Source organism: Uranotaenia lowii, chromosome 1, assembly GCF_029784155.1.
Source record: "Uranotaenia lowii strain MFRU-FL chromosome 1, ASM2978415v1, whole genome shotgun sequence".
NCBI classification, from domain to species: domain Eukaryota; kingdom Metazoa; phylum Arthropoda; class Insecta; order Diptera; family Culicidae; genus Uranotaenia; species Uranotaenia lowii.
In genome coordinates this window covers 75,563,420-75,583,984 of record NC_073691.1, presented here as the reverse complement: position 1 = coordinate 75,583,984, position 20,565 = coordinate 75,563,420, and the positions used below count along the sequence as shown (strand labels likewise).

The following is a 20,565-nucleotide window of genomic DNA, read 5'->3' as shown; positions in this document are numbered from 1 at the left end:
CTTAAATAAGATCATAAAAATCATATTCTTAGGTATGCAGCTTTTGGAACTCCATATTTATTTGTTTTTTTTCTTGAATTTCAAGCTCTCATACTAGATTTTTAATTTTGTTGAAGCTGATTCCACAGAAAAAGTAACTAAATTGCAACGAATTACTTATGAAAAAAGTGAAAAGTCGTATGTTTTCTTCATGCTGTCAATATTTTCAAACTTTTTTTTATAATGTTTGAATTGAATAAAGAGTTAATTTCTGAGACATAATGATTTGCAATTAAAATAACCGAACTTTCAGATGCAGAGTGGATTTTTAACCTAAATCATCAAGCTAAATTTCTGCTCAACGTTTTAAATATTATTGTGCACATAAGCTAAAAACAGTATCGGCGATATTATTGGTGTGAATCCTGAAATCCAGCCTTGTTGGTCACAAATTAGAAAAATATCTTTCGAAGGTTTAACTTGAGCGATGGCCTTGTTTCCGAGAAAATAGTCGGGAATGACGGATTAGTTTTATCTCCCCTGGGAAAAATTAAACCAAAGGCTAGTTTTTGGAGCCTATGCTTTTAAAACTGATTTTGGAAATAAATTTCTGACCTCTATTTCAGATGTAGTATTTTCAGTATTTTTTCGAAAATTGAATAGATATCATTAGAGATTTACCGAATAGTGCGAACAGCCGAATACCGACTATTGGCTTTTTTCAAGTATTCAGTGAAACAAATATTCTGAACATGAGAAATCGTAAATTAGCTTAAAATGTGTTCAAAAGTATTGTTTGCATCACCAAATATTCTGCCGAAAATACCACTGTGAGTAATATTTTTGAAGTAATGATAGAATAGATAAAAAAATTTTATCACTTTTTGCAAAGAAAACAAACAATGCGTGAAAACTGCAGTCACATATGTACATCCGCAGGTAACGTGAGCCTCTTACAGCTTTGGAGTCAAAGTACTAATCAAAGTTGGTGGAAAACACAAATTTTTTTCGAGCTTTGTATAGAATTTGAAGTATAACTGATATCAAGTTTCAACCAATAATCTTAATTTCACATTTTAAATGTAGTTTTTATTATTAATTTAATTTTAACTTTATAAAAACTATTGATCATTATTAAAATTGTTTAATTGTGATAACGGCTGAAAATGTATGAGGCTCTTCGAGCCAAAAGGGTATAAGTGCATAAAAGCTTATGAAAAACGTAAAATATCACAGCAAATAAGCCTTAGAAAGAAGAATTAATAATTTATTTAAAAAAAAGAAACTTTTTTAATTTGACGTGTTTGGCAATTTTCCATTTTTTTATCTAAAATTTTAATTTCTTTTTCAAACGAAAAAGTATGTAAATTAAAATTCTAAATATCTAAAAAATTATCAAATTAAGTTTGAATTAAGAAGAATCGTTTAATATCAATAAATCAAAATCGATCATTTTTGCTACGTCAAAGCAAATACAATCAAAGCTCATTTTTTTTCAAAAACGTTCCAAAATGAGAAATTATTTAAAAAAAAGTTTTCTGAAATTTAAATGTATCTTTTTAATTTAAATTGTCAAGACAGTTTCGATGTGTTTAATTCAGAAAAAAAAATATGGGCTTTTGAGAATGCATTCTGTACAAATCGGAGCTTGCAATGAAAATTAAACCATGAAATGGAAATGAAGTATTAGGGCCGGCGCCGCTAAGGGGTCCTAAGGGATGTTAAAATCATTGAAATAAAATAAATATTCAAATATCTCATTGATATCCGAAATTTAACTTCGGGATCGAGCTTTGGCCGTCGTATTTTGTTTGTCATCGCGATTTGGAGTCACTAACTTTTTTTAAGTCGATAGTCTGGCTCGTTTTTTGGCTCGATGCACGATTGTAGACGATACACCCAGCTTATGTGCGGCATGTCGGAGAGAGAGATTAGGGTTTCGCATGAAACTACCGGCAACTCTCTTTGTCGTCTCAGCGGCTTCCGGTTTTCGATTTCCCCCCGATCCAGACTTCCTGGCTGTCGACAAACGTTCCCCAAACACTTTAGATAATTACATTTGTAACGGTTGATTTGGCAACTTTTAGCGATTTCTCCAGCTTTGCGTGCGAGTAGCTCGGATTTTCGCGATGCGCGAGCAAAATTTTGATACGCTGCTCTTCTTCCTTGGACGGCATTTTGACTAAATCAATATTATTCATTTGAATTTTTTTTTGAAGAAACAAATCGACATAGGAATTCAACAATATTGATTCATTATTTTTGTTTTCACAGTTTTCCGTCACACGACATAACTTGAGGCACATAATTCCTAAAACTCACTCGGTCAATGCCAACCGTTCTCCAATTTCCTTGATGTTGATTCAATTACCATCTTATCAGATAAATATACGATTGGAAATACCTGAATTATTATAATAAATAAATATATAATGTCAAGATATGATTGAAACTTTTTTTCCGGAAACGAATAAAACGGAACTTTAAATAAAAATGGTTGATTTAAAATTCATATTGAGACATGGTTGACATGTTTAGATTTGGTATAGTTTTCATTTTATTTTCTAGTAATCTGTCTCACGATATGACACTTGACGAACACAATTCCTGAAATTCAACCGTCCTCCATTTTATCTTCTGTTTTTCTTTAAGTTGAGCAATTTACCATTGATGCAAGGTTTCACTGCCATTCATCCAAAATCAACTTTTTTACATGCCAAAGGTAAAGAATAACGGCATTAATAGATTAGAAATGATTGTATTCTTTTTTTAACGAATAGTCACTCGTCATGCGGTCTAGACTTTTTTGTCCGATTGGGAAGCACGTGCTTCGCCAATCCATCGGGTTGGATGTATGGGTGAACGTAATTGCGCCTCTCGCTATTACTTCTCTCAGCCATTCAATTGATGTGGGACAAAGAGTCTAAAACGCACCATTGAAGCTTTTCGTAAAAATATGCTCTTGACTCAATTTTCAACACCTATAAATTTTCTTCTAATAAGCATCTGCTTTATCTATCCGTCATTTCTTTCATATCTGTAATTCTTCTATCAAGAATTTTTCATTATAACGTTAACCGCAATACCATTAAACTAGCATATAATAATAGATTAGAAAGAAAATTTGTGTAATATCCATGGTTCTTCACTACGGGTGCACGGGATCCACCGCATTTTCAGTTCGTTATAGTTATAAGATTTGTCAAAATACTTTTTCAAAAAAAAAAATGCAATATTTGATGAAAATGCGGTGAATCCGTGCACCCATAGTGAAAAACCACAAAATTGAAGTGCAACCGTGCACCCATGGTCAAAACCTGTAATCATTTAACATAAATTTCTAACAGGATTGGCAATGTATTTTAATTTTTTGATAATTATTTTAAATATTCAACTTATGACATACACGCAATCGTCAACTATGCCAAAATGAGGTGATTCTGAGCACCCATGGTGAACAAATTTTTCCATTTTATAACAAAAATATTGTCGAATGAGTAACAAAATAATATCAAAAGAAAAAAGTAAAAAAAAAATGTTATAAAAAATTTCCTTTTTACCAGCCATTTACGGTCCAAATAGGTATATTCAATGCAGGTCTTTCTTATACCGATTTATGCTGTTATAACAGTGATTTTGATATTCAGTTCCAGTTTTGTTTAGACTTCATAAACATTTTTTGAACCTAAATATAGATTGAAGAATTTTGAAATTTTGAAATATTGTTAACAGATAGTCGAAACATAAATATAATATCATCGAAACCTTATCAGTTAAAAAAAATAATTTGTCCTAATATAACTTTCTTTTTTTCTGCTGGAGTGCGATCTGTTGATGTTAATTTTTCAACAAATGATTAAATCAAAAAAATTTAGTTTACTTCATTAGCGTTTGCGATTTCTTCACTGGCACGGGGGCAAACTTCTACGGGTTGCAATCGCTTGCTTGAGGTTCAAACCTTGGGCAAAAGTGGTGAACTTCTAAATCGATAAACGAACACAATGACAGCAGTTAGGGCAAAACTCGTGAATAACTAGGTTGCCTTTGCTAATACATGAAATATGCTAATACATGAAATATAATATATAATACTTTCAATTAGGTATTTAATTTTTCGTGTTTGGTACCTACCAGATATCTTAGAAAAAGTTCACCGAAAAAAAGGCGAAGATGAAGAAAGCTTAATTTTTGTTCATTTATTGCTTTTTTTTTTATTTTAATGGAGAAACCCTTTAATTTATCTTTGATTTTTAATTTTTAATTAAAAAAAAATGCTTTTTCAAACTCCCTTGAATGCATCTTTACTAAGCACACATCATTCGAATGCAGTTCGATGTAAACAATGCGTTGATCTTCCTGTATTTGAAACAAATCTTCCATAATATTTTGTGTTTTCGAAGTATTGAAACATTTTATTGACTATTTTGAGAGTATTTAAATCAACGTTATCTAGATCGCAATCATATTCTTCTAGTAACTACATTGTTATGGAAAAATGACACTTTCTATTCAAAGTTTAACTAGTCCTTATCTTCCAGTTGATGCACAATATATGATGCACAATTATTTTATTTCAATAAATTTAATCAAGAACAAAGTTATGAAAATTCTCAACTTTTGCTGTCAAAATCAATCACAAAAAGTTGGCACGATGTTGACCATCTACCAGGGGCGGTCCTAGAGTTGGCTCTTGGGGGGGGTGATTTTCCAAATTTTTAAAAATCAGGCAATAAAAAGGATCGTAAATATCTGGCGAAAATACGTGTATTTTAAGAAACAGAGTAGGAGATGGAGGAGGGGGGGGGGGGGGGGTGTTGGAGAAGGTCGGTAGTGTGTTTGTTATTTGACAAAATTGGAAATTAAAGAAAAATAGTGAACATTTTTTTTACAAAATTCTTATTTTGATATCCTTTCTCCGAATCTTAGATGATCACTGCGAAAAAGTTTTGATAAAAAGATCATTTTAGTAATTTTTACATTTGGCAGTTTGGAATTTCATAACTTTAAGAATTCTTTAAAGAATTTTCTGATATCAATGTCATTTCACAAATGAAAATTGAACACACATTTTCGTAGAAGAAAATGTAAAAAAAAAATCTCCAAGTTATCCACAATATTGTTACTGGGAATTTTCATATCAGGCTATGACCTTCACTAAAATTTTAATAATTCTCATTTTGCAACGATTCCAAAACAATTATTTTAGATAAGTTTGTTAATAATTAATATAAATTTAAGACTGAACATTTAATTATTTTTCTGAAGTATCGATTTTTTTTTAGTTCTTGTTCAAATTCTTAAATTTTTCAATTTAAATTTAATTCTTAAATAAGATCATAAAAATCATATTCTTAGGTATGCAGCTTTTGGAACTCCATATTTATTTGTTTTTTTTCTTGAATTTCAAGCTCTCATACTAGATTTTTAATTTTGTTGAAGCTGATTCCACAGAAAAAGTAACTAAATTGCAACGAATTACTTATGAAAAAAGTGAAAAGTCGTATGTTTTCTTCATGCTGTCAATATTTTCAAACTTTTTTTTATAATGTTTGAATTGAATAAAGAGTTAATTTCTGAGACATAATGATTTGCAATTAAAATAACCGAACTTTCAGATGCAGAGTGGATTTTTAACCTAAATCATCAAGCTAAATTTCTGCTCAACGTTTTAAATATTATTGTGCACATAAGCTAAAAACAGTATCGGCGATATTATTGGTGTGAATCCTGAAATCCAGCCTTGTTGGTCACAAATTAGAAAAATATCTTTCGAAGGTTTAACTTGAGCGATGGCCTTGTTTCCGAGAAAATAGTCGGGAATGACGGATTAGTTTTATCTCCCCTGGGAAAAATTAAACCAAAGGCTAGTTTTTGGAGCCTATGCTTTTAAAACTGATTTTGGAAATAAATTTCTGACCTCTATTTCAGATGTAGTATTTTCAGTATTTTTTCGAAAATTGAATAGATATCATTAGAGATTTACCGAATAGTGCGAACAGCCGAATACCGACTATTGGCTTTTTTCAAGTATTCAGTGAAACAAATATTCTGAACATGAGAAATCGTAAATTAGCTTAAAATGTGTTCAAAAGTATTGTTTGCATCACCAAATATTCTGCCGAAAATACCACTGTGAGTAATATTTTTGAAGTAATGATAGAATAGATAAAAAAATTTTATCACTTTTTGCAAAGAAAACAAACAATGCGTGAAAACTGCAGTCACATATGTACATCCGCAGGTAACGTGAGCCTCTTACAGCTTTGGAGTCAAAGTACTAATCAAAGTTGGTGGAAAACACAAATTTTTTTCGAGCTTTGTATAGAATTTGAAGTATAACTGATATCAAGTTTCAACCAATAATCTTAATTTCACATTTTAAATGTAGTTTTTATTATTAATTTAATTTTAACTTTATAAAAACTATTGATCATTATTAAAATTGTTTAATTGTGATAACGGCTGAAAATGTATGAGGCTCTTCGAGCCAAAAGGGTATAAGTGCATAAAAGCTTATGAAAAACGTAAAATATCACAGCAAATAAGCCTTAGAAAGAAGAATTAATAATTTATTTAAAAAAAAGAAACTTTTTTAATTTGACGTGTTTGGCAATTTTCCATTTTTTTATCTAAAATTTTAATTTCTTTTTCAAACGAAAAAGTATGTAAATTAAAATTCTAAATATCTAAAAAATTATCAAATTAAGTTTGAATTAAGAAGAATCGTTTAATATCAATAAATCAAAATCGATCATTTTTGCTACGTCAAAGCAAATACAATCAAAGCTCATTTTTTTTCAAAAACGTTCCAAAATGAGAAATTATTTAAAAAAAAGTTTTCTGAAATTTAAATGTATCTTTTTAATTTAAATTGTCAAGACAGTTTCGATGTGTTTAATTCAGAAAAAAAAATATGGGCTTTTGAGAATGCATTCTGTACAAATCGGAGCTTGCAATGAAAATTAAACCATGAAATGGAAATGAAGTATTAGGGCCGGCGCCGCTAAGGGGTCCTAAGGGATGTTAAAATCATTGAAATAAAATAAATATTCAAATATCTCATTGATATCCGAAATTTATTTATTTATTTACATAGTATTCGGTCTCACGACATAACTTGACGAACATAATTCCTAAAATTCACTCGGTTCATAGCAACCGTTCTCCAATTTCTCGGGCACCCCACGTTCGCCAGATCACGCTCCACTTGGTCTAACCACCTCGCTCGTTGCGCCCCTGTTCGATTGATATCCAGGGTGGCCACCCATCCGGGAAAAGACGGGATTTGAAATCCAACGGGAAAAAAGCGGGAAAAAGCCGGGATTTTTTTCAAAAAGTCGGGAATTTTTGGCTCAGTGAAAATCTGTTCAATGAAGTTCAGTCGAAATAGGTCGAAACAAGTGGAAATGGATTGACAGTTGATCACCAGTCGCTTTCCAATTGACTTCGACCGATTTCTACCAGGTCGAAACGAATCCTCCTGCCGAACTGGAACTGTTTCGATTAGTTTGAACTTGCTTCATTGAACAACAAAAGGATGTTCCCGAACAGCCAGATTGCTAATCGAATAGAAATGGGAAGAACAAAAATAGGCTATTTGATTCCACACGGTATTGCTCTCTATTTTTTGAATGAAGTTTTCAATTTACAACAGAATTGTAGCGAGTTGGTATTAGGATTTGACGAAACGTTAAATAAGATTGTGCAGAAGCAACAAATGGATATTAGTATGCGCTTCTGGAACACAAACCTAGTTGAAGCAAGGTATATTGGTTCTACATTCTTATCGTCGACGCGCTCGAATGACCTTGGGAAGCTGTGGACTTCACACTGTAAATAAAGCGTTCAAGGAGGGACTGAGGAAAAGTGAATGAAATTTCGATGAATTTTTGAAGACGTTGTATAGGCTGTTAAAAAACATTCCACTTAGAAGGGCAGATTATACTGCAGTAACGGGTTCAAATATTTCCGTTAAAATTTTGTGACGTTCGCTGGGTGGAAAATGAACGCGTTGCAGAACGTGCTGCCAAAATGCTACCGTACCTCAAACGGTTTGTCGACGAGGTAAAAAAAACAAGAGGAGAAAAATATTAAGGAAAATCATTCAAATTTTAAGCGATTTTCCGGTCGAAGGTATTCGACATTGTTGCTAAAGCTGTAGATGATAATTCGCTGGGACCAAAATTGAGTTTTTTTTACGGCCGCTTCGACTGTTGAGTCCTTTTTACGCGAGTATCAGACAGACGCACCGATGGTTCCGTTTCTCTTCGATGGATAAACCGGGCTTGTAACAGCATTAATAGAGAAAGTTGTAAAGCCAGACCTGAACGACTAAACGTAAAATCAAAAACACTTATAGAACACAAAAATAAATCTCCTACCTCCTAGAAGCGTAGAAATTGGATTCTCAACTTAATCGGCAATTAAGAAAGCAAAAGAGTCTGGTCATGTTTCCGACAAGGATATCCTTGTATTCAGAAATAGCTGTAGTTCGTTTTACAGTGGATTTTTGAATAAAATGGTAATACGATCTCCCTTGACTTATCCTATCCAATCCCGATGTGATTGCACATTATCCAGATATTGCCAAAAAACGTTTAGAGCTGTGCCTAGAAGTACTTGTTGACAAGCAACACTTAAGTAGAGCTTGTGCTGATAAAATTAAGGACGAATTCGGACAATTGTGTGCAATATCTTCAATAAAAACATCATTTCGGGATATCGAAGAAAAACACAACGATTGGACATTTTTTGGATGGAACTTATGGGCGAATCAAAAAAGGAGTTCTCCAATTTAACGACCTTATTGCAGAAAATTTCTAATTTTGTCTCATGGCAACGCGACGATACGGAAAGAGGCTTATCATGGGGTCAGGGGGAGTTACAGATATAACGATAACGAAATCTTTAAGCCAGGATGCATGATCTCAATTCTCATTCGGGATATGTCGAGTCCCTAAAAGCAAAAAAATGGAGGAAAACCTGAAAAATAACTATAGCGACAGGCAGAAAAGGAGAGTAAGGAACTGGAAGCGAAAAAATTGAAGGTGCTTTTCGACGCTCAGAGAGAGGCAAGCTTGATTGACGAAAAAATTGAAATATTTAAAAATATATGACATACAAATAAAATTTAAAAATGATAATCAACATTTTCGAATCGAGTGACATAGTTTTAGAAAATTGAAAAAAAACCCGGCTTTCAATCTAATGATTTGCAGTTTAATTGGTAAACATAACTGAAACAAAAATCATTTAAAGATCATTTACCATTAAAAGAAAGCTTAATCGATTTTCGTTTATATGGCTTCAAAAATGAATATTCGGAATTTTGTTTGGTTTTCTGTTGTTTAAAAGCGGGAATTTCGTGAGATCATGCGGGAAAAAAACGGGAAAAATGCGGGAAATTAAAAATTGATTTTGAGTGGCCACCCTGGATATCCGAAAGTCAAATTTAAATAAAATAAACTGAAACCCCCAATATGGTTTCAAAAGGTGTCTTCGATGAAATTGCCACACACTGCTAACTTTTCAACCGTTGCGTCGGATTAAACGAAATATATCGACAACCCCTATCCTTTTGCTCTAGTATTGCATATCATCCAGGCGCATAGATCTTCCTACTTGGATTATATTTTTCTATTTAATCGTGTAAACACATTTTATATTGATTTTTAATTAAAAAAAAAAGAGTACATTTGGTAAATTTTCTCAATAAGAAGAGTACGCTCGATACTCGATCGAAAAAAATACATGTTCTCTTAAAAGAGTACGTGTCGTATCCCTTGTTTAAACAGGGATGCGTGCGTAAAGCTGGAAATATAACGTGAGATCGTTCAAATCCCAGAAAAACGAAACAAGGTTGAATGAAGAATGCCCAAATACCTTGGCAATTTCAGTTCGAGTAAGGCAGCCCATTATCAAACTGTGAAACATTTCAAAAGGATTATGCTAGGCTCTGTTTTGTACGGTTTCTCTTTCTAAGACCTAACTAAAAAAGCTTCCCGTTTTCAAACAGTTCAAGAAGAAAAGTACTGTTTCAAAAACAAAGTTGACAAAAGAAAATGTTTTTCTGAAGACAAAAACAAAAAAAAACACCACAAACTCTAACAATGAATTTTGTGAGATTCTTAAATTTGTCATTATATTAAAGAAATAAAATCATCTCTTTAAATTTTATTGCTGTCTTTCAATCTGATTTAATTTTCCAATCCCATTATACGCATAGAAATTACAGCCTGAAACTGATTCTTAGTTGAACTCTTACGTCACATAATATTGTAAAAAACGAACTGCATGAAATTTAGCCAAATTTAGAGAAAAAAAAAACGGAAACGGCAACGTTATCTCCGTGCTCGAGTTCGTCTTCTGCGATACATATTTTAAGTGTAATTTTTTTTACATCAAAATCGTGCAGTAGCTTTGTACATCAAAACAGTTAGTTACCTTTAGCGACTCAAGTTAAGTGCACGTTTTTGATGTAATATAGAAACACTTTTTTTTGCTGTGTATACAAACATCATACATCATAATACATATACAACTAATAATCAAAGGTTTGAAGAACCTCTTAGCTGAATGAAACTATGATTTCAAAGTAGTCGAAGATTCCTTCCTTCCTTCCTACTGTAGCTGAATTCAAAGGAATCTTCGACTACTTTGAAAACATATACACCATCAATTAAATTTCATATTTTACAGTAGAACATAACAGGGATGATTTTTGAAGTTTCGGTCAATGCAGACAAGGAAAACAATCTCATAAAATCTCTTAAAGAGTCTTAACTATTCGAACCTATTTGAATAGGTTAAAATTAATTGTATTGAGTCGTAGTTGTATTTTTTTTAACACTGCAGTATTAATGTTTTTTCAAAAGAGACGAATACATCAGGAGTAGAAAAATGTCTACAATAAACCATTAGAGGAGAAGAGGAAAGCTAGATTTTGTTTAAGTTAATAAGTTGAGATTTACACATTTTGCTCGGTTCGCGATTCGAAACAAAAGCAAAAAAAAATGTTTCGTTTGTTTGAAAAATCGTCGCTTTAAAAATTGTTGTTATTGATGTTGGAAGAAAAGGGGGAAAATACGTGAGAAACTAATGAAACCTGAGAAAATGTGACCCCTGATTGATTAGTGCAAAGCGAACCGGACTGGTGCTGGCGGAATATGTGTTAACGCCCACTTTGAAATGCATCGTAACATACGAGGGAAGGGGGCGAAAGCAGTAAGAGGGCAGAATATCGGTGAGAGCGTTCCATTTGTTTTCTTCTTAGTAGTTTTTCTCTATCCTCCAACAAAATAATTTCATACTGGTAGATCGTAGCAATCCCAATCTTTATAGTTGTGTTGTAGGTACATATATTCAAAATTCATCTGCTTCCCAACGACCAGGTCATTTCGGTCCTTTCGGTCATTTCTTTTAGTGGTTAATCGCAGCAATCGCTGACTTTTTAAATTTGCTACCGGTCGGAGGGATTTTGTTTTGGCAAGTCCCATTATGAGTTTTCGTGGTTTTCGAGGTTTCGTGTACAGGTGCCGTGTGCGTGTGTGTTGCCGAATATTTTTCTGTTCTTTGAATCGTTGTAGGGTTCGTACAGTGGATTAATTGATAATTTCGATTGATTCAGTGTTAGAACAATCTAATGTTCCGAGGAGCAGAAGAGTGTTCAGTGGCGTGTGGGTGCATGTTGTGCCTCACGGATTCTCCAGCCAATCAATGGCATTTTTTTTCTTCTATTATTGATAACGTTACGGTGTACCCATCCCATTTAAATGCATTTTTCCAAATTAGTTATTGTGGTATGTGAACGGCCCCTAACGTATTTTTTCTCCAACCAACATTTGGTTAAAGGCATTTTTTTTTTCAAATACTTCATCTAGATTGTCCCAGTTAGTTTTTAAGGTCTCACGTTTTTCTCAAAATATTCTGCTTTTAAGAAAAGATGGATTTGGCCGGTAAACAGAATTGAGGTTAAAGCTGCGGTAAGAATTAAGCTGTATATTGGTAAGATAAGGTAAAACGTTAGATTTGGGATGCATAAAAAGGTAAGATTGTATAATTCAATGATTGTTGTTTTATTGTATAAAAATATTAGAACAACCAATCACTTGACAACTGGGCAGGTATCTAAACGTATGCGTAATACCTGTCCTAGATTATTAACATTAAAAATGTCATTAATCTTATAACGGTTGCGTAAGTGATTGACTTGTTCATCCAAATGATACTTACATTCACACATATCTCATTCATTCCATAACAGTTCACACGAAGCCATGGGGTTGGGCATGTGGTGATTTGCATTGAAGGTCTGCCGAACTAGTTATCTAAATTATGCAATTCAGCGCATGTGTTGACGAAACTGCGGTGAATCCGTGCACCCATGGTGGATTATCTACATACATACATACATACATGAAATGGAAATGAAGTATTAGATGTATTCAACAAAAATCGAATCTGTCCAGGTGAACATTTGGGGGATGGGAGTAGAGGTTGCCAAATTTCCACACTTGTGCACGGAGAGGGAGATGGGGGTAAAAATCTTATTTTTTTTCTGTCTACGTGGTATCTGAACGGCCCCAAAGGCAATTCAACACTTAAATGCTCAAGTCAAGGATCGAGATATGTTGATCATCAAACATGGAGCCAAACCGATCTGCAATAACTCGCAAGATAATAAAGTTATGGTCCAAATAAGATGCAGGTATTTATTGAACATACCATTTATTTGGTGAACATTATAAAAAAATGATCAAACTATAGCTAAAGTTTCAACGAAGTTAGTCTGAAAAAACATTTTCACTAAATATCCAAAAAGCGAAAACAACTCATGAGCATTAAATATAACTTTTCAGATAAGCTATACGTTGTTTGATGACAGAGATACGCACGAAATTAAATTGCATGTTTTGCATGATCCCAAACTTTTTGCCGATACACCATACTGAGGGGTGAGTCCAAACTTTTGATCGATAACTTAAGTAGCTATTTTATCTGTTTAAAACATTATGCAAATTTATAGCACAAAATTGAAAAACAATGTGTTTTGACGGTTATAAAAAAAAACGATTCAAATGCAACTCGAATTTTTAAATTCGGTCCACCCAACCCTGAACTGATCGGGTTGAAATATAAAGTGTGATATTTTGGAAATTTTCCAACTTTAACCCAAGTTGAAGTCATAATAAGTTAACATACATTTTTCTAAAAACATACAAAAAAGGTTTTGATCATCGACTTTAGAATGAGATCAAAAGAAATGCAATATGTCATAAGATGACTGAGATATGACCAAACAAATTTAGTAAACACCACAATAGATCAACTACTGGTCGCAGTGGGCTCTCCCCTACAGGAAAAAAAAACAAATTTTCTTGTTTTTGAGGGGATGATCCCAAGCTTATGGCCGGTAGCGTATATGGTCAGCAAATTCTTTTCAACGCTGAGTACCTTAACGAAAGTTATTTTGGGAAATCCGTTCCAGGGAATTGCAAGTTACAGCTGTTTTAGTTGGGCGGACCGACTTTTTTTTCAATTTAAAGCTATTAAGTGATTAATAAATTCTTTTTTTTGAAGAAACACCCCCACGGAGTGGAAAAATTTGAGAAATCGAAAGTACACCTACTAGGAAGAGTTCTAAGTTTTTATATAAAATCCAACGTTTGCGAGTTTTTCGTAACGGTTTTTTGCCGCTTGGGGGGGGTGATCACCCCGATCACCCCCCCCATAGGACCGCGCCTGCCATCTACAGGACAATGTCCGACGAAAGGTTGCCGAAATCATAGAAAAATCTGTAATTTCACAGAACTTTGAGCAAATTTTCATCACAGATTCCTTGTCACAGAACACAAAACTTTGAAATATTCACAGATTTTACAGAATATTTGAGTTTAGAATGAGTGGTCAGTATAAAATTTAGATTTCTTACTTTGAATTAGCAAAGTATGATAATCAGTAATGATTTATTTTTCCTAAATAAAATGTAAAAAGACCCAATGAATTTTGAATGAAATCACAGAATCATCACAGAAAACTATCACAGAATTTTTGAGTAAAATCACAGAAAGTCAGTTTTTTTTATTCTCAAAAACACAGAATTTTTTCGATGGGCAACATCGAGCCCGAAACCGGTCGACAAAAAAAAGGTAAATTTAATTCGTTAAGTTAGTCATCGTGTCCTGTAATACGTCGTATGGTTTTTGTGTTTTAATTATTGGCTTATCTTATGAATCCATTGGTTCGCTCTTATACCCCTATTTTTTCAAATACTCGGAACTTGAACAAATGAAAAAGTATTACAACTTTTCAACGATTAAAAAAACACTAAAATTTTTGTTATGTTCTCAAACATTTTTGCTTCCAGTCCGTATTGTCAGCGGTACATTTTTTTCGTTTACTAGAAGTTATTTTGCAAAAAAATGACAAAAAAAAGTTAGAAATGCTAAATATAAGTTCTAAATTAGGCACCTATGAAAATCCGCAACTCAATTGATTGGTTAGTATTGAAACAAAGTTATGACAATGTCAGGTTCAGGTCTCATAATTGAACATCGTGAATGGAATTAACTTGGGCAGTTGAAAAACGAGATTTTTTCTTATCAACGCTGTTTTTTTTTAAATGACACCCCAACCCTGCTCCTTCCCACTACATTTTTGACAGCATGTAATACATAGTATATGTATTATATTTTCAACTTAATGTATGGAGAACATGCGGATAAACAAACTTCATAACATTGTGGGAAAGAACATTCATCAGCATTCTTGCTTGAATAATTGCACCTAGTGAAGTTTGTATAGGGTGATTTGCCAATCGTTGTCCCCTAACCCATTGTTGCACAGCATGACTTAAATTGTCAATATTTCAGCTGTTTTTCAACTTTTCCTCAAAAATAATACCGAATCGTGTAATTCGGAATGTTTTCTGATGAAATGAGGCTTTTGTGATATTTTCTGCTGGTAAGTGTGTATCTTATGACAGTTTTGATTTTTCTTGTTTTTTTCGCGCGGTTTTTGTGCTAATTGTTAACAAAAACCTTAACATTCCTTCTACGGCAAATAAGGTTTTACGTCAGAACAAAACATTTTTCGTATCAGTTTTCTATACGAAACGTTTGTTGGACAATTTTAACACCATGATTTTGAAAAAAAATTATGATTCATACTTAACCAGAAAATATGTTGGATCGTGCAACAATTGGTCCGCTCAATATCCTCCTGCCCCATTGTTGTACATAATTCCGCTGTAAAATTTGTTTGGAAATTTCAAATTTATTAATTCGTAAACCTCCAATAACTTTGTTTGGTTGTTTTTACAGCTAAAAATAGCAATAAAAATTTTGGAAGCGATTGATTAAGTCCTGAATTATAACAACGTGTTTTGAATTAGTAAGGAGGCTTGTACGGAAAATCCAAATTTTCATTCGAAAACCATCAGAGATGTACTGAAAGTTAAAAAAAACATTTATTTGTATACTAGCTGATTTTACCCGGCCTTGCTCGGGTTCACATAAAATGTAAATCAAAATGAGTCGTTGGACTTTCCGAAATTTTGGAAACTTTGAATTGATCATTAGATATAAGAAATTTTGCCAATTTTAGATCATGATAGCTTTGTTAGTTTTGTTAGTCTTTTTTAGGTTTTGATAGAGATTATTTATTGTTCTCCTCGTGTTCAAAATTTCGAAAAATTTTTAGTTATGAGGTTTGTGTTTAAAGAAATTTAAAACTATTTCCCTTGAATACTTGTTCATCCTATCATAACAAACATTTTTTCACCCACCATTTCTAAGGAAGCTTGAATAGCATTTACTTGATATCTTCAGCTGATAAAACTGATTTATTTTTTAATTTTCACATCCCCCATTTAATAAAAGACTCTTTTGGAGATCAAGTTGGATGATTTCCCTGTACAATGGTATATTCAAATTTTATTTACTAAGAAATTTTTAAAAAAGACTTTCGAATCTTGTTGAACCATGTTGAAAACTCACTTTGCATGTTTTCAATTGTATGTGTGCTTTTTAGAATCACACTGCTTTATGAGTGTTTGTTCTCAAATGTTGAAAGTTCCACAAACAGTGTTTTGAAGTTATCGAAAACAAACAATCTCTGAACCGAAGTTACCGTTTTAATGTTATGAAATAGATTTAATTTGAATTATATTTCAATGTTTCCATTGTTGGACACTATCATCCCATTAATTATTGTGAAAAGTGATCAATGTTGTCAAGTCACATTGATGACCAAAAATGACTCAAAAGTTAGAAATTGGCCAATGGAATGGAATTGTATAAAACTCAAAACCTGAGATTTAATTTCCTAATCAATTTTCTAAACCCCGTTTGAATTCCTCGAAGGCTAACTAATAGGCTGAGTGAAAAATCCCAAAAATATGACAATGACTGGATCTTAAAAGCTGGGATTTATGAAAATCGGTTCATAAGCTTTTCAACACTCAGCCCAAATAGTTGTTCAGCTTAAAAAGTCAATTCATTGTTCACTGTTCAGTTCACTGTATATTTTTGTAGACCCTCAAAGCCCCCCAGCGGTGGTGAAGAGCACTTTGAAAGCTACTAAAATTCCAGTCAATTATTCCTAACAGGCTAGTTGTATTTGTAAATTCAAAATGTAGGCATATTATTGCATCCAAATATCTCGTACCGGTATCACGTGCTTTGAACAGTAGAATGTACAAAAACACCTGCCAAAATGTTCCCTTCCAAATTCTAAATGCTCAGCAAGCTTTGATTTGCTCTCAGTACACGTGAGCTCTGGATGGTCGTTTCTAATGCCCGGCCCATGGTGATGGTGAAAATAACCCCGCCAAAGGAAAAATAATATGTTTGCCAAAATGGGTGCCATGACTTTTGGTTCTTGGGAATAAAAACGAAAGTTGTATGGGAGGGTCCCTTTTCTTAAGTGGGAGGGGCCCAAAACTATTACTAAAACCTTACCCTGGTCCAACTACATTTCTGTACCAAATTTCAGACTGATTGGTTAAGCGGTGTGGATTTGTATAAGGTGCATACAAACAAACAAACATATATAGTCCAACTCATCTTTATATATTAGATTTAAAATATTTCTTGGTTCTTGCAATGCATTGCATGTGAACAAAAACTAAACCTATCTTGTACCCTAGAAATGATATTCGTTGTAGTACAAGAAATTCAAAATAGGTAAATATTTTTTTTAAATTTTAGTGTTTTGACAGCTAATTTTAAAACTGGTTGACTAGCTGAAAATAAGAATCGCATTATACTGCTTTGCATAGCTAATAAGTTTGATGATTTAAAACTTTCGCAAAAACATGTCATGAAATTATTGAAAGCTTCAGAAAGCAAATCCTGCAATTTTACAATACTTTTCAATGGATCACAAATTTTTATTTCGAAATGCTTATTACTTTTTTCATGAAATATTTTGCTTCTTCTCATGCTGGCAAACAATTAATCTTAAGAATGGGAAAAACCAATAATTTGAAACAAAATTCATTTCGAACTTATTTGAATTTCTTGTATATGCGAAAAGTTCTTCTTGCATACAAATTGTCATACAAAACTGAACACGTTCATTGACTACATGCAACTAAAACAACTCAAATTGTGTATTGATATGGCATGTTTTTTTTTTTTTTTTGAATAAGTGGATATTTACGTCCACTTAGAATTTTCACATTTTTTGCCTCAATTTTGATTTTTAATAATTAATTCTATAATTCAAAGACACTTTATATATCCATAAGTATATTTCTTCTATTTTTTCAAATCTTAAAAATGAAGTTTAGACCATTTACTCAACATTTTATGTAAAGAATCTAAAAGCTGTTCTGAAAAATAATTGTTTCTCTTATCTCGTGACGACAAATCAAAAAGAATTTTATTCCATGTCATCAGCGATCCCCTTGATATTGTTATGAATATTGTCAGAATATTGCACAGGAGGAAAACTACGACCCTTAATCCCAAAAACTAGAAGTCGAAGGTTGGAAGACCCGAAATATTACTTATCTGACGTGCAATTTTCTCAGGAATTCGAATCTGCTGTCGAGTTGCCGTCACTGGAGATATCTATGTGAAGCTTTATTTGGCCCTTATCATCCAGAAAAATAAACAGTCATAGCTTTTGTAAAACTTAATTTAATTCAAAACAGTTTTTCAGCCGGAAAACTCTTGGGAAGCATTTCTATGTGATGTGATTGTTTCCTGAAGATTGATGAAATGCTACAGAGGTTACATTAATTGCAAATAAACTCACTTATATTAAAAAGATATTTAAATCAATTAGCTTTTCGAAAACAAAATTCTCATACAAAATTGTATATCATGAGCATAAATCAGTCAAACGATCTGAAACTTTGGGCGTGGTTGTGTCCATTTTCAAGTTTTAATTTGAGATTCATTATGTAAAAATCGATCGACTTCCAAGTGAGTCCTTAAACATTTGTTTTATAAAATCGCATCTTCTTCATAAGAGTAAAAGAGCGCCAAACAGATCACGTTCTCTAATCTTTTGACCTGTTAATAGCCACTTAAAAATTAAGCATTAAATACCTTTCAGTTCATTCTATGGGATTTTAAAGACATAAAATTTTATGTGTAGGACATTTAAAAAAAAGGCTCAACACTGGTCAAATTATGTTATTTAACCTCCACTCAAATGGCTTTGGGTAAATAAAGAGGTGGGTTTGAGTTTCTGAGAAAACTTCACATGTGATAGATGCTATTCCAGACACTCAAACCGGCGGCTTTGTGTTTTTTTTTGGGCCCGAATTGGAATTGGAAAGTGCATTGGACTGTTTATATGGAACACCCCCCCCCCCCCCTCCCCCTCATAAGGGGCCGTCTAAAAATTAGATTGCATTTGAACTAGAAGTTCTCATAATAAGCTTCTGTTAAAAAAAATCAGCCTATTCGACCTCATGGTGACTGATTTTCGAAATGTGCAACCATTGGAAAAAATCGGACAACATTATGCACGACGCAAAATTTGCCTGTGCAACTATTGGGCAAAGACAAGCTGTTTTAAATGATTTTTTAAATTTTTATGTCACTTTTTTCAAACGCTTGAACCGTGGGATCTTGTTGACCAATCCTGTATGAGTGCATCGACAAAAAAAATCGAGTGAATTTGGTTGAAATGACTAAAATACAGCATAAATACCAAAATCATGTGCTTAGCTGTGCAACGATTGGCAAATCACCCTACTCCTTGTTTCACTAGAAATTTCGTGAGCAAATAAAATTGTTAACAAAACAGTAGCGAACTAATTAGCGATAAGGAATTTAATGCCAAGCAACCGCATGCGTGGTCCATTATACCAGTTTAAACTGTTTCTTTTTGGAACTGGTATAAGGATTTTCCCAAAACTGATGAGATTTTAACCCAATTTGAGGCAGTTCTAAACCGTTTGACAGTTAATGGAATAAATAGTAGTGGGGTTGCCTGTTTTTTTTTACTGGCTTGAATCTAATTTCGTTGGTCCAATTCTTGTATAAATCAGACCCAAGAATAGACCACAGATAGAGGTACCTTCTCTTACTCCTGCTTACAATAATGAAAGTCTAATGCGGCATGCGTCGAAATGCAATGAGATGAACAGATGTCGAAAGATTCACATGTTCATATTTTTATATTTACTTCTTATAAGTAGTCTCAGTAAAATAACAATTACTGATGAGACATCAATTTCAACCTTCATCCAACAGGAAACCCATCTCCGTTCCACCCCCACAAAAGCACTACAAGATTGTATTCATCAAGGCTCCAGTGCAGGCAACACCACCTCCCCCTGTGATTCCACCGCTACCTCAAAACGAAGAAAAGACCCTGGTCTACGTGTTGGTTAAGAAGCAGGACGAACCGGCCGAGATCATCATTCCAACGCCAGCCCCGACTCCACCATCCAAGCCCGAAGTCTACTTCATCCGCTACAAAACGCAGGTGACGAAAATCCGCTCTTCAGATAAACTTGTTTTATTCAGCTTGAATGCTGTATTCATGCTTTTGAGAGAACTTTGAAGACTGACAATTTATGATGGGGTATTCTTTTTTAATTTTTTGTATTAACAGAAACAAGAAGGGAATGCAGGTGGCCCGTATCCTGAAAGTGCTTCCCTCTCCCTCGGAGGACCTCCAGCCGACCAGTACGGACCTCCCGGCGATGGGTCAAATTCGATCCAAGCGCCCAGCAATAGCTACGGCGTCCCGCTATAGATCGATCCTGTCCGATTACATCTACCACAGGTTCCTGAAGCTGTTCACCCTGCAGCCGTTGATGATGTAGAGGGCTGTGGCAGGGATCCTTGGTTGAAACACAGGTTCACATCTTTTCATAACCCCCCAAAGGTCCCCTAGTGTTGATAGAAAATGAAATGACAGTTTACACGCCAATCGCATAGGGCTTACGGGCGCGGTCTGCTGCTATAACTTGGGTGAAAATACCTACCACTTCCCTGATTGGTGTTATTTTTTTCCAAGTGTGTACGTCTGTTTCTCTGTGCCAAGAAATGATGAGTTTTGTTGATAATCCGTTTGTTTAATACTCGATAGGTAAGATAGTGTAATAGCTGCTAGTGATTC

At 33.6% G+C, this 20,565-nt stretch overlaps 1 protein-coding gene across 2 annotated transcripts in view; it reads left to right on the top strand.

The window, feature by feature from the left end:
• Positions 1-20,565, top strand: part of LOC129757232 (uncharacterized) — a 55,048-nt gene extending 34,483 nt beyond the window's left edge. Inside the window, exons 3-4 of one of the 2 annotated variants that reach the window (XM_055754387.1) lie at positions 19,692-19,922; positions 20,056-20,565. In XM_055754387.1, the coding sequence (XP_055610362.1) occupies positions 19,692-19,922; positions 20,056-20,269 (445 nt within the window). In that variant the 3' untranslated portion in view covers positions 20,270-20,565. Of the gene's footprint in view, positions 1-19,691; positions 19,927-20,055 lie in introns of both variants that reach the window. The other variant, XM_055754395.1, reaches the window with a different exon arrangement.